The sequence below is a fragment of the Tamandua tetradactyla genome, chromosome 6 (assembly GCF_023851605.1).
Source record: "Tamandua tetradactyla isolate mTamTet1 chromosome 6, mTamTet1.pri, whole genome shotgun sequence".
NCBI lineage: Eukaryota > Metazoa > Chordata > Mammalia > Pilosa > Myrmecophagidae > Tamandua > Tamandua tetradactyla.
The window spans coordinates 41,028,635-41,043,513 of NC_135332.1; the positions used below are offsets into that span (position 1 = coordinate 41,028,635).

Sequence of the window (14,879 nt, forward strand, 5' to 3'; positions counted from 1 at the left end):
ACCAACTCACCTAATTTTGGGTTCATGACTTTCATAATCTCTGTGATTATGTATCCTAGAAGACTAGAACTGTGCTTGAGGAGAAACATCTCTAAAATATGAAATAGATAGTATTTGTGACTCAAATGATGCCTATTAATTTATTACAAGAAAATTTTTAAAATTGTGGTTAGAGGGTGGAATCTCATTTTTTTTTAAAACTATTAACAAAATTGTGGGTTTACTTCATCTTTTTTGATAGTAAATATTTATTTTAACTGGTAGTTTTCCTTTTTACAGAAAATTTTCGTTATAATAACATTCAGCAAGCACATAGTGGAGCAGATGGTGACTTTCATTGGGTGAGTAATTCTTCCCTACTGTTTGGTTTATTAAAGCTTTTGGAAATGCAATAAACCAGAAATAGTTGGATTTTATGAAGGGAATTTATTAATTCACGGGTTCTAGTTCTAAGGCCATTAAAATGTCCAAGCTAAGGTATCCACGGAAAGACACCTTGACTCAGGAAAGGGCCGATGATGTTCAGGACTTCTCTGTCATTTGGGAACAATATCTGCTAGCTTTCTCTCCTGGCTTCTTCAAACAGCTTCCCCAGGGGCAAATCTCCAAAGGTCTCTGTCTGTGTCAGCTCTCTAGCTTTTTCCAAAATGATTGCCTCTTATAGGATTCCAGTAAGCAAACCCACCTTGAATGGGTGGAGACACATCTCCATGGAAAGCACCTAATCAGAAGATCCCACCCAACAATATTGAATCAGGATTAAAGAGCATGGCTTTCCTGGGGTACACAACAACTTCAAACCAGCACACCTACCTAATCTTATCAATGTTTGAATAGAGAAAATGTATAGAAGATTAAGTCAGGGTAGAATTTTCATTATAGCTCTTTATTTTTTTTTAAAGCAAAAAAGCATTTGCCCTGTTATTAGTTAAATTGAAGAAGTCCCATCTTGCCCTACAACAAAGAAGGACAAAGCTTAGATTATACTTATTTGATTTTAAGCTAAGCATACATCAAAGTTTCAGTCTGTGGCCATTAGAGAAATGCAAATCAAAACCACAATGAGATATCATCTCACACCCACCAGAATGGCCATTATCAACAAAACAGAAAATGACAAGTGCTGGAGAGGATGCGGAGAAAGAGGCACACTTATCCACTGTTGGTGGGAATGTCAAATGGTGCAACCACTGTGGAAGGCAGTTTGGCGGTTCCTCAAAAAGCTGAATATAGAATTGCCATACGACCCAGCAATACCATTGCTGGGAATCTACTCAAAGGACTTAAGGGCAAAGACACAAACGGACATCTGCACACCAATGTTTATAGCAGCGTTATTTACAATTGCAAAGAGATGGAAACAGCCAAAATCTCCATCAACAGAAGAGTGGCTAAACAAACTGTGGTATATACATACGATGGAATATTATGCAGCTTTAAGACAGGATAAACTTATGAAGCATGTAATAACATGGATGGACCTAGAGAACATTATGCTGAGTGAGTCTAGCCAAAAACTAAAGGACAAATACTGTATGGTCCCACTGATGTGAATGGACATTCGAGAATAAATTTGGAATATGTCATTGGTAACAGAGTCCAGCAGGAGGTAGAAACAGGGTAAGATAATGGGCAATTGGAGCTGAAGGAATACAGACTGTGCAACAAGACTAGATACAAAAACTCAAAAATGGACAGCACAATAATACCTAATTGTAAAGTAATCATGTTAAAACACTGAATGAAGCTGCATCTGAGCTATAGGTTTTTGTTTTGTTTTGTTTTGTTTTGTTTTTACTATTATTACTTTTATTTTTTTCTCTATATTAACATTCTATATCTTTTTCGGTTGTGTTGCTAGTTCTTCTAAACCGATGCAAATGTACTAAGAAACGATGATCATGCATCTATGTGATGGTGTTAAGAATTACTGATTGCACATGTAGAATGGTATGATTTCTAAATGTTGGGTTAATTTCTTTTTTTCCGTTAATTAAAAAAAAAAAAAAAGAGAAGGGGTAATTGGAGCTGAAGGGATACAGACTGTGCAACAGGACTGGATATAAAAACTCAGAAATGGACAGCACAATACTACCTAATTGTAATGCAATTATGTTAAAACATTGAATGAAGCTGCATGTGAGGTATAGGTGTTTTTTTTTTTTCTCTCTATTATCGTTTTAATTCTTATTCTGTTGTCTTTTTATTTCTTTTTCTAAATCGATGCAAATGTACTAAGAAATGATGAATATGCAACTAGGTGATGATATCAAGAATTACTGATTGTACATGTAGAATGGAATGATTTCTAAATGTTTTGTTAATTTTTTTTTAATTAATAAAAAAAAAAAAAGTTTCAGTCTGTCGTCCCTGCAAAGAAATAAGAAATTTTCTTTATTTTAAAGACGTGTATCATTACAATTTAACATTGCTTTAGTACAATGCTATGACTTTTGGTCAAAATTGGATACCATAATTAGTTGCAGTTCATTTCAATACTAATTTTACACCATTTTTTAATATTTCATTACAGATTACATAATATTCAACCATCTTGGGATAGGATGATAAGGTGGCATACTATTACCAACATATGTCAATTATGACCCTTTTATTTCACTAGAGAAAATTGGGCCATTTTAAAGGCTAAACTATCCAAAGCTTTTATTTTCCAAAGTTTAGTTTATTTATTTGTTTGTTGTTAATTTTTAATGGACTTTATTTTTAGAGCAGTTTTAGGCTTATAGAAAAATTGTACAGAAAGAACAGAGAGTACCCATATACTTCTTCTCCCCTTTGCCCTCACCACACAATTTCTCCTATTATTAACATCTTGCATTAGTGTGATACATTTGTTACAATTGAAGAGCCATTGTTATTAACTTAAATTTATAGTTTACATTTGGGTTCACTCTTTATATTGTATGGTTGTATGGGTTTTGACAAATGGATAATGCATTTCCACCATTACAGTTTCACCGCCCTAAAAATGCCCTGAACTTTACCTGTTTATCTAACTACTGTTTGGTTTTAAGATATGAATAAAACCAGTTTAGCATATTCTTTAAATTATAATCTTACAAAAATGTGGAGTTCACTTACATAAAACAGCATGGAAAAGACCTGATTTGTTTGGTTAACCAAATTAAATTTCAACAGGAATGTGAACTGTCAAGTATTACATTGAAATAAAGCCATTTTTTAATTTTTCATATGCGATTTTTAAAATTCATTTCACATATGAGGAAAGGTTTTCTTTTCATTTAAAGTTACAACTGCCCCATGGTGGAAAACTGTTAAGGTGCCCATTGTTTAATTTTAACCTAGATTTTTATCTTTTTGTCAGCTTGTAGAACAAAACAGTTGTCAAAAATTTTTTTCTAGTCCTGTTGCACAGTCTGTATCCCTTCAGCTCCAATTGCCCATTATCTTACCCTGTTTCTAACTCCTGCTGAACTCTGTTACCAATGACATATTCCAAGTTTATTCTCGAATGTCCGTTCACATCAGTGGGACCATACAGTATTTGTCCTTTAGTTTTTGGCTAGACTCACTCAGCATAATGTTCTCTAGGTCCATCCATGTTATTACATGCTTCATAAGTTTATCCTGTCTTAAAGCTGCATAATATTCCATCGTATGTATATACCACAGTTTGTTTAGCCACTCTTCTGTTGATGGAGATTTTGGCTGTTTCCATCTCTTTGCAGTTGTGAATAACGCTGCTATAAACATTGGTGTGCAAATGTCCGTTTGTGTCTTTGCCCTTAAGTCCTTTGAGTAGATTCCCAGCAATGGTATTGCTGGGTCGTATGGCAATTCTATATTCAGCTTTTTGAGGAACCGCCAAACTGCCTTCCACAGTGGTTGCACCATTTGACATTCCCACCAAAAACTCAAAAATGGACAGCACAATAATACCTAATTGTAAAGTAATCATGTTAAAACACTGAATGAAGCTGCATCTGAGCTACAGGTTTTTTGTTGTTGTTGTTGTTGTTTTTACTATTGTTATTACTTTTATTTTTTTTGTCTATATTAACATTCTATATCTTTTTCTGTTGTGTTGCTAGTTCTTCTAAACCGATGCAAATGTACTAAGAAACGATGATCATGCATCTATGTGATGATGTTAAGAATTACTGATTGCATATGTAGAATGGTATGATTTCTAAATGTTGGGTTAATTTCTTTTTTTTCTTTTTTTCCGTTAATTAATTAAAAAAATATATAAATAAATAAATAAAAATTTTTTCTATTTGAAAAAACTGCCACTTAGTGGTGAGTTCATGGGCATTGGTTTAATTATTCTTTGAAATTATATATTCTATTTGCTCTTTTTTACATACATTTCATAGTAAAATGGTTTCTAATAATTTTTTTCTGCTTAGACTTTAAAGTCACAATTGAAGAAAAACAAATTCTTGAGACTGAACTCATTCAAACCAGTTACTGTTTTATTAATCCCTAAACTTCTGGCTGTAAATGTGGATTATAACTTGTGCATTAAAATTTAATTACTCTAATTTTGGACTATGTCTTAAAACTCTTCTTTGGCCCCATTCATCAAAATAAAGCATGCAGGCGGGCCACAGTGGCTCAAGCAGGCAGAGTTCTCACCTGCCATGATGGAGATCCGGGTTCAATTCCCAGTGCCTGCCCATGCAAAAAATAAAAAATAAAAATAAATGAAGCGTGCCACAAAAGAACTGAAAGAGTGGTATGTGCCAGTATAAAAACTGAAATAATTTGCCACCCGAATCCTTACAAATAAAATGCTGTATAAGTCACCATAAGTCATATTCAAAGAGGAAGAAGAAATATTCTTGCCTCTTGTCTTTTAGAAACAAGGAACCATTTCATCCCTTCTTAGAGAGTATTGCTCCACCTCTAGAGAATTCTTAAGAATACATAGCTAAGTACCACACAAATCCACATTTTGTAAGAGTGATAGTGCTTATTGCAGCATCCTGTGCTGTTGCTTCCCACTTTTCTTATACTGAACATTTTAGAAGGAAGTTTTTTTGGCTACTTCTCCATCTTCACTACTATCATCTTTTGTTTCCCCAGCCTTTGGAATTATATTACTTTGCTACATAACTCATTTACCTCATTCAGTTTCACTTTCCTGCAATCTGTTCACCATAATGTAGTCCAAATAATTTTTTGAAACTAATCTGAGCATGTGACACCCCTTAACTCCTCTTTTTCATTCTTAAAATAAAGCCAAAACTCGTTAACATTCTCTACAAAGCCCTGTATATTTGACCTTCTAGTTTTCTTCTTTGGCCATACTTGAGTGTCCTACCACTGTTCTTTTTTTATGCATATTTGTCTGGATCAAGATTTTTCACCTTGACACTATTGACATTTTAGGCTAGATAAGGTAATTTGTTGTTGTGGGGAACTGTCCTGAACAATTTAAGATATTTAGCAGCATCCTTGACCGCTTACCCACTAGATGCCAGTAGTATCTCCCCAGTTATGATAATGAAAAATGTCTCCAAACATTGCCAAGTATCCCCTGAGAAACAGTGACTTAGATAATGTTCTTTAGGTTTCAGCTATTGCATTTTTAGAAAGTCTCCCCTTACTAGGTCAAACACCCACCTTACATGTACCAGGGACCTTTCTTCATTATAGCATGCACTTACAGTTGTATTTTTATGTTTATGTTTGTGGGTACATGATTGCTGTCTTTCTACCATTAACCTGTAAGCTTTTTAATGGCAGAGACCATATCTATTTTTGTTCACATATGGCATTGTGACCGACAGACACATAGCAGGCCAGTATGTGGTCAGTAAATATCTGCTGAATCAGTGAACACATGATGTTCAAATAAAGATCTGGCAAATAAAATGTAGCAGGGCATCATTTGTATAGCCCAGATTCTTCTGTCATCCCAGCCTTTGGAGTTTCTAAGAAGTTATATCACACATAAATTTAATACTTTTATTGTATATCTACAATAAATAGAAATAAAAGTACCTTTAAGCCTAAACCAGCATAAATGGTTTTACATAGTTATTCTAATATATATATTTAAGACCAATTAGATTCAGAGTTTTATTGGATTAAGTGGTTGATATAGTATTTTAAAAATGTCTTCAGGTGACAGATGTAGAAATTTCTTGATATACTCAACTTTCTCCATCATTTCATCATCTTTTCTAGATAATATATTAACCAGTATAAATAATCAGAGGTGGCAGTGGTATTAATTCTTTATTACCAAATGCCAAATGGTTATCTTTAAAATCTTTGTTAGTAATAACTTTTTTTTTTTGCAGTTTTCCCCCTGTACCTTGGATTTATTTTATTTATTTATTTATTTTTTACATGGGCAGGCACCGGGAATCTGGGTCCTCTGGCACGGCAGGCAAGCATTCTTGCCTGCTGAGCCACCGTGGCCTGCCCAGTAATAACATCATTTTTAATCAGACTATCTAACTGAGCTTGGTATGATTTGTTTTCCTATGTTTTGAAGTAGAAAATGCTTTTAAATACACGTGTTCAAATAAAAATTAATGAGTAGGCTCACCCAACTTAGACTGAAGATTAAGGTAAACAGAGAATGAGTTTTCAGTATCCCTAAATTTGTGACTTTATATCATAATAAATAGAATAGCAATTGATTTTAGAAAATGGAATGAGAACAGTTAGATTGACTAATTAGATCCAGTGTTGAGTTGAACTGAAAATGCTGCTTCTCATTTCAGCATTGTAATTGGCTGTATACACATTCTCCTTTGATTGTTCTTTCTCCCTTTCACACTGTTAAGACTCTAAATGGTCTAGCAAATCATTAAACTAAACTAGTAAGTCTTGGAATATAGTCTTTTGGAGGGTTTTTAAACCGATGTAGCCCACAATTAAGTAAGAAATTAATTTCCAAGGCAGAGAAAAAGAATCAAAAGATAAGCAAGCAAAAAGTCATCAGTGGCTCAAATTTAAAAGTATAAGAAACTAAAGCAAGGAAGAATGAAAAATGAGTCCTGAGAGTAAGAAAATCTAGGGTGTGGTATAGTCAAAAGGACATAGGCTTTGGACAAAACGAATCTAGATTTGAATATGAACTCTGTCACAGGTCAGTTATTTTAACTTCTCTGTATCCACTTCTAGATGCCACTCTTTCAAAAAACATTTATTGAGGGACTTCCAGGAGTCAAGATCGTTGTACCAGATACCGGGATTCCTAGAAGCTTGTCTACAAGTTTCTGCTCCTTGTTTTCTTTGAGAAACATTTCTTCTCCAGTCATAGGGCCACTGACAACCTTTCACACTTCCAGCCAAAATGGGAAGATTTCCTATATCCAAATATTTTACAGTTTAGTTAAAATGTACTCATGTCGGTGAGTTAACATTCTAGGGCATGTGTATTTTTTAAATGCCCTTTGTCTCAAGTTTTATATTGTCTGTGTTCTCAAAGTCTCATTTCCCAGAATTTCTGCTGATTGGATATAATGGTAGGCTGCTAGGTATGCTAGGTTATCTTTTGTGCTCTCAGAGGGGATCAAGAGAAGGCCTAGCTCTCTTCAGGGAAAGTAACCATCTTACTTTATTTCCTGGGCAATAAAACACCTTTAACCAGGATAAAACCTTTCATTAGAGATTTTATGAATAATTCTTGTATTATGCTATTTTCTTAACATAGTGGTCCCTTTATATATACTTATTTTTATTAATTTGCTTCTAATTGCAGCCTTGATAATACATATTTTTTCCTCCATTTTACTTATAAAGAAATGAGCTCAGAGAAGTTATAAATAACTCGCTCATCTCAAAACCAGTAAGCAGTGGAGCAAGGATTCAAAATCCAGGTCTCTTACGACTCTAAATCATTGCTCTTCCCCCAAGACCAGAGTGACTAAAATATTTTTTTCTTTATAAGTGCACATAACCACTCAACAAATCCAGGATCTTACAATAACCTACATCTAATAATATGGTTCCCCCAAATCCCAACCTCCTGTCTTTCCACAGTGTTATTATCATTCTGAAATCCCATAAGCATAATTTTCTTCCTTGTTTTTTGTGGTTTTATTGCTTCTGCATATATTTGAAAAGTTTATAACTTTTTATTTTAGTTTTTAAATTCATAAAATGGATATCCTACTTTATGTAATTTGGGAGGACTTTTAATATTATATCACTAATATTATTGTATCCCTAGAGATTACTTGATATCATACCACAATTTATTCATTCATTCTTCTGTTGACAGGTTTTTGGGTTGTTTCTAGTATTTTGCTGTTTGAGCAATGTTTCTGTGAGCATCCCTTAGTGTAAGATAAGAGGGGGCAAAGGAAAGAGCCTAAGAGAGTGATGAAATCAGCAACACAGAAAAGGAAAAGGTGAATAAAAGAGAGATTAGATACAGCAAGATAATCTAACTCATAATTTTGTTGAGAGCTGAACTTGGGCCATCTCACACACAGGTGTGCCAGTGGTCTGCCAAGACAGGCTGCTTACATCCCTCCACACAGCCCCCATCGGTGAGTAGGGAGGGGGTTACCGTTGACAGTTAATCCCTGGTGGTCCAGATCTAGTACTCATTTTCTAGAGGATTGAATGCTATGCTGATGACCTAAGGAAATGACCTTACCCCAAAGAGCTTTTGTTTTCCTGAAGCTATGGAGTGGCCCAGCAAATATGGTATCTTCAGTATACCTTTGGCCTGTGGTATTTTTAATAACTGTATTTTACTGTATAACAATTCTGAGGCACCAGAGATAATCTAGGTTCAACCACCAAAATTTACTGTAGTTTTAAGAGTAGATCGTTTGCCTCTCCCAACCTGAGATAAAAGTAGTTGCTCTATTTTTTAGATGTTTCTGGAAAGTTACTGCCAGTGTAATAGGTTTAGGGGATGATGTCTCTGTTATCTATTTCTAAATCGAAGGATGGGCCTAGTTTATATGGAAAGCTGAATGGTTACAATGGATCAATTATGCATTATACAGATAATAGCCTTGAGAAAAAAAAGCCTTTTGGTTTTTGCTATGTTTAGCAGGTAGACAGAAAAAAAGTTCTGAAAAAAAAGGCTAGGCATGCAATGGAGTTTTTCACTCTTTGGTAGTTTTCTCAGTTTGAATAAGTCAAGGAATTGAACCAAAGAACCGGAAAACTTTAACGCTGGAAAAGTATTATGTTTGTTGCCAGTTTTTTAAATGAAAATTTGAAACTCATTTTTATTTAATTTTTGAACTTTCTTCAATGAGAATGTAAATGGAGAGAGACTAGGACATATTTCTTAAGAAGCATGACCAAATCTAATTCTTAAATCATGATTAAAATGACATGTTCGCTTTTCTCACCAAATAGAGGATGATAATTCCCAGAAAATAACATTAAGCATATGACTCGCAGCAAACCATATGCAGAACATTGGCTCTTTGTCAGGTTGCCACAGTCTTATTGGAAGACAAAGTCCCCAGTTTTACCACAGAAGAAAATTTCCATAACTCAATCATTGCACTGGGGGCTGGGGGATGAGGTTACCGGAGGAGGGACTTTTTATTAGATACAGAATGTTCCATGCTCCTCTTCTCTGTCTCTTATTTCTGAGTTAACTTGATACTTGACCTCAGAGGCTAGGGCTTGCCTGTGGCAAGAGAGATCATTTTAACCAGTGAGTAATTTAGTGCTTGAATCCTAATGTTGTTCCTCACTCTAAGGCGTGTGGTTAATTTGAGCTACATAGGCCTGGTCTTTCTATAGAAAGAATACATATCATTTCATTTTAAAATATAGAATGATTCATGTACTTAGTTTCTCCTTGTCTATGGTCTTTATAAAATCAGGAAAAAAACTGTGGACTTGTGAAACACAATCCTGAGAAAGGATACCTGGGATTGAAACTGCTGAGACCCAGTCATGCACTCTGATTTTAACATAACCTACTATTGCAGTTTAGGTAGAAAACGCCTTCCTCTTTATGTCCACAGTAATTTTTATTTTCTTCTCTTTTGACATTAACCCTTCCCTCTACTGTAATGGATATTGGGAGGCAGTATGGTTAAAGGTTAAAGCAGGAACTTGAGGCCATGGGGACTGAGAAATGGATATTGTATTAGGAAGTTATTTTTTACAGTAATTGGAGCATTTCAGTAGAGCGGTAAAAACTAAAACTCAATTATATTGAATTACATAAAATTGTGGTGTGAAGGAAAAAGCAGGGCAAGTTCATTGCCTGGCACATTGTAAGTGTTCTATAGATAATTTTTGTCCAAACAGATGTAATTACTAAAAGGCAAGACCTTTGTAAATTTTTTGACTCAGGTAAAGACTCTAGTAAAAAGCTAGAAGTGGAAAATAAAAATAAAAAAGGATTTCATTTACATTTAGTAAGCACCCATTGTGATTCAATTGCACTTTACCACTGTATAGATAGGGAAACCAAGGCACAGAGGTGTTAAATTCATAAAAGGTAAGTGATGAAAGGAGAAAAGACCAAAAACCGGACTGGATTGCTTATTCTCCTTAACCAGTCTTCCTTCAAAACTGGAGTGAAAATTCCAAAATATTTGCGGTAGAAAGGGACACTGAGGAGGCAGTGAGGTAATTTGCTGGAAAGTTGGAGATTTGGACAATAGCTGCTATATTTGATAGGGAGTCAGCATGAGTTCTTTTTGTCCCTGTTGTTCACACTTGCATCCACTTGTGCATAGCTGTAACAGTTACATGAGTGTTGCTACTGCTGTTTGGACTGTAGGTTTAAATGCGTTTGTTCCTCTCAGTTGAAGCTCATTGAGGCCAGAGATCATGACTTTTTTTCTTGCCTGTTGCATCTAGTGATTTTCTTCTTTATTAATGGTTGGTTGAAATAATTAGATTATTCTTAACTGAGATTGAATTCCAATCAATATTGCCACTTTTTTTTTATCCACCTATCATCAAGCCATTTTCAGTGATCTCAAGGTCAAAAAGTTTGTACTGCATCTCACCATAAATTGAAAATTCTGCGAACTTTTCTTGACTTTTAGATATATAAGTCCCTGTTCTGATTTGATTCTTAGAAGTTGGTGAGTCTTCAAACTCAACCACAGATTTGCCACTAGCTGACACCAATCTGTCATTTTCTATAATTGAAATCAGTTGCTTTTTAACAGGGTTTTGTTTGGGCAGCCAAACTCTGTTACTTGGTTCTTGTAGACCCCTGGTTTAGTTCTGGGCTCATTCATTAACATAGATGCCTGCTTGGCTTCTACTGCTCAAGCCTGCACTCTGAACCAAGGTTTTGTTTCAAAGGCTTCTCTTTAAATTTAGCATTCTTAAGAAGGTCTTACCTCCATTCCTGATTCTTACAGAAAACAATTCCAAATGTTCGCTCCATTGAGAATTCTTTTTTGGAAGATGCTGGTCATAGAAATATGCTGTAAGGCATTAGCAACACTACACCTGACGTTTCTGGGTAAAATATTGGTCTTCCTTCTACACTGCCATCAAGTAATGTGTTTATAATACTGTGGGTGTGCTGAGGCACACAACGGACTAACTTAAATATCTTTTAAGTACAAAAGATATTTTAATCGTTTACAAGGATCACAGATATGATAAAAATCCAAGATGTTTTAGTTCCAAATCCTGAGGTTGAATCGCATGAATTTTTAAAGCTACCAGAAATGATCAATCCAGGTGTGTGTGTGTGTTTAAATGTAGTACATAATCTTCATCCTGAATTTATTTAATGATGGAATTATCTTTTTAGATCTTGCGATGCGAAGGACCTTGATTTGGGTGGGCTACCACATTTCAGATCCAAAACCAAGTAAATTATTACGTCAGTTATCCAATTTTAAATCTAAGCTTCAACGATTGAGACTCTCCGTTCAGCTAAATGGGAAAGACATCAGCACTTTGATCATGGTCACACAGGGATCAGTAGATCACGTTTTTACCTGGGAAGTTAATTTTCAGTTAGACCAGCTCTGTTTGTCCTATTCCTGGATTACTGAGGTAGCAATGACTTTTTCATGTTTTCTTTTTTCCCTCCAATCTCTGAGGGCCTGACGAATATAAAATTAATGGGAGTCAGCATAAATGACTCTGGCTTCTTCAGAAAGATTGCACTTTAACTCTGCCCTCCACCTCTCCCTTCCCCCTCTCCTGAGCAGCCTATTTTAGGAGGAAAGACAGTTTCACTTAGAGGGCAGTCTATCATTGTTGAATCAGGCCTAGAGTCTGAGGTCCATTCTGAGTCACTATGAATAGAGATCTAGTATTGGTTGGGCCCCAGGGAAATGGGTGGTTAAGTACTGTGAGAATCTTTATCAGACAGGAAATGACAACTCATTAAAGTACTAACCGTTAAGCCTGTTTAGATCACTGTCCTGCGGGGGGTGGGGGGGGGAAGGGGGGGGGAGGTATGTGAATCGTGTTGGGTGGGTAGGGAAGAAAAATTTAACTCTACAAGCAGAGAATTATTTACAAGACCATTGTCAGGAACAGGAATTGTTGGTCCATCTTGCTGCTGAATGTCTCCCACACGGTCAGTCAGTACCTCTTTTGTGCAGAAAATAAGATCAGCATGTCTCCCACACAGTCAGTCAGTACCTCTTTTGTGCAGAAAATAAGATCAGCATGACATGATAGGGTGTAGTGTGTGGGGATGGGTGCTTTTATTTCATCCATGAAAATACATCCTACTAGTTCCTTTTAATGTAAATTTCAGTAGAGTATTGGCTTCATTTAGAAGAGAACCATTTTCTTTCTAGTGCTCTACACAAGAAAGTTGCAGTATTGACAGTTTTCCTGTCCTTTGTATTAGCTTTTCAGCAGCCACATTATGAGGTAAAAACAATGACAATCTAATCAGATCTGTCAAGAAGTCAGAAAAATTTAGAAATTATCAATCTCAAGGACAAGTGTATAATATGCCTTGAAATTTAGCTAATGCTAGAATGAAGCCATCATAATTAGTAAGACATTTAAGAATTATTTTAAGGCTACTTTTTAATCTTTATTTTATCCATTTTAATGTGTATTTGTTTATGGTTCTACGTGTATAATAAAGTAGAACTTGCTTATCATAACTTTTATATGTATATATATCAGAAAAGTTTGGAGACCATTGGTCTTGTCTTCTCTGCCCTTATAAGCTGCTTTTGGTACTATCAAAAAAGAGTTGTCCTCTGTAGTCTTCTTTAAAAAGATCTCTAATATACTTTCTGAATTACAGCATCAGTATGATTGAACCCTTTCTTTTACTAATACCTCTGACCTGAATCTTCTAGAAACATTTTTTTCTCATCTTCAGGCTTTCAGAGGTTTGACTAATCATACCCTGAGATTGTATTTAGACTTTCTCATTAAGCATCAGAAGGTTGTTAAATAAACCATCTCAAAGTGCTGCACAAACAGTGAAAGGTCAAAAAAATTGTCTCCAGACTTTTAATACCCATAGCCTCCTTACTAGGCATGTCAGGCATTATATTTTCCAGAAAAGACAGTGTAACATCCATGACCACAATAATGCTAAGATCCTCAAAAAATTGGGTATTAGAGTAGCAGAGTCTGTATAAATTTTAAAACTTACTCTGTTGATATTTGTATAATAATCTTAGGCATTGGCATTTTAACGGCTTAGCCTTTATATATACTAGCTGAAATTAGGCCTAGCCAACAAGGAAAATTGAATTTTTGTATTTATGTTATTTGTTGTTGAACACTGTGTCCCAGTTTTTTTTTAATTAATTTTTTAATTTTTTAAAAAATATAACAATGAACACAAACATTCTTAACTTTTGATCATTCTGTTCTACATATATAATCAGTAATTCACAATATCATCACATAGTTGCATATTCATCATCATGATCACTTCTTAGAACATTTGCATCAATTCAGAAAAAGAAATAAAAAGAGAACAGAAAAAAATTCATACGTACCATACCTCTTAACACTCCCTTTCACTGATCACTAGCATTTCAATCTAAATTTATTTTAACATTTGTTCCCCCATCATTTATTTTTATTCCATATGTTTTACTCATCTGTTGATAAGGTAGATAAAAGGAGCATGAGACACATGGTTTTCTCAATCACACAGTCACATTGTGAAAGCTATATCATTATACAGTCATTTCCAAGAAACATGGCTACTGGAACACCGCTCTACATTTTCAGGCAGTTCTCTCCAGCCTCTCCATTACATCTTGACTAACAAGGTGATATCTATTTAATGCATAAGAGTAACCTCCAGGATAACCTCTCGACTCTGTTTGGAATCTCTCAGCCATTGATACTTTATTTTGTATCATTCCGTTCTTCTCTCTTTTGGTCTAGAAGCTTTTCTCAATTCCTTGATGCCGAGTCTCAGCTCATTCTAGGATTTCTGTCCCATGTTGCCAGGAAGGTCCACACCCCTGGGAGTCATGTCCCACATAAACAGGGGGAGGGTGGTGAGTTTGCTTGTTGTGTTGGCTGGAGAGAGAGAGAGAGAGGCCACATCTGAGCAACAAAAGAGGTTCTCTTGGGGGGTGACTCTTAGGCGTAATTTTAAGTAGGCTTGACCTATCCTTTGTGAGGTTAAATTTCATATGAACAAACCCCAAGATTGGGGGCTCAGCCTATAGCTTTGGTTTTCCCCACTGTTTGTGAGAATATCAAGAATTCAACTTGAGGAAGTTGAATTTTCCCCCTTTCTCACATTCCCCAAAGGGGACTTTGCAAATAATTTTTTAATTCACTGTTCAAATCACTCTGGGATTTATTGGGGCATCACTCTGGACAAACCAACAAAATCTCATGCCCTACTCAAGGTTCCATGTACTTACGGTGTTCAATTAAGCTGTCTATATAAGTTTTATTAGGAAATGCACTAGTCACAATATAAATTTTGTACCAAATAAACATTTTTTGCTTTAATCTCTGTA

General features: G+C 35.2%; 1 protein-coding gene across 3 annotated transcripts in view; it reads left to right on the forward strand.

Annotated features, from left to right (window-relative positions):
* VMP1 (vacuole membrane protein 1) overlaps positions 1-14,879 on the forward strand; it is a 153,638-nt gene that overhangs the window by 131,351 nt on the left and 7,408 nt on the right. For all 3 annotated transcript variants that reach the window (XR_013177670.1, XM_077164986.1, XM_077164987.1), the window contains one exon: positions 280-341. Coding sequence is in view for 2 of the 3 variants with exons in the window: in XM_077164986.1 (XP_077021101.1) it covers positions 280-341 (62 nt within the window). In the remaining variant the exon portion in view is untranslated. The remainder of the gene's footprint in view (positions 1-279; positions 342-14,879) is intronic.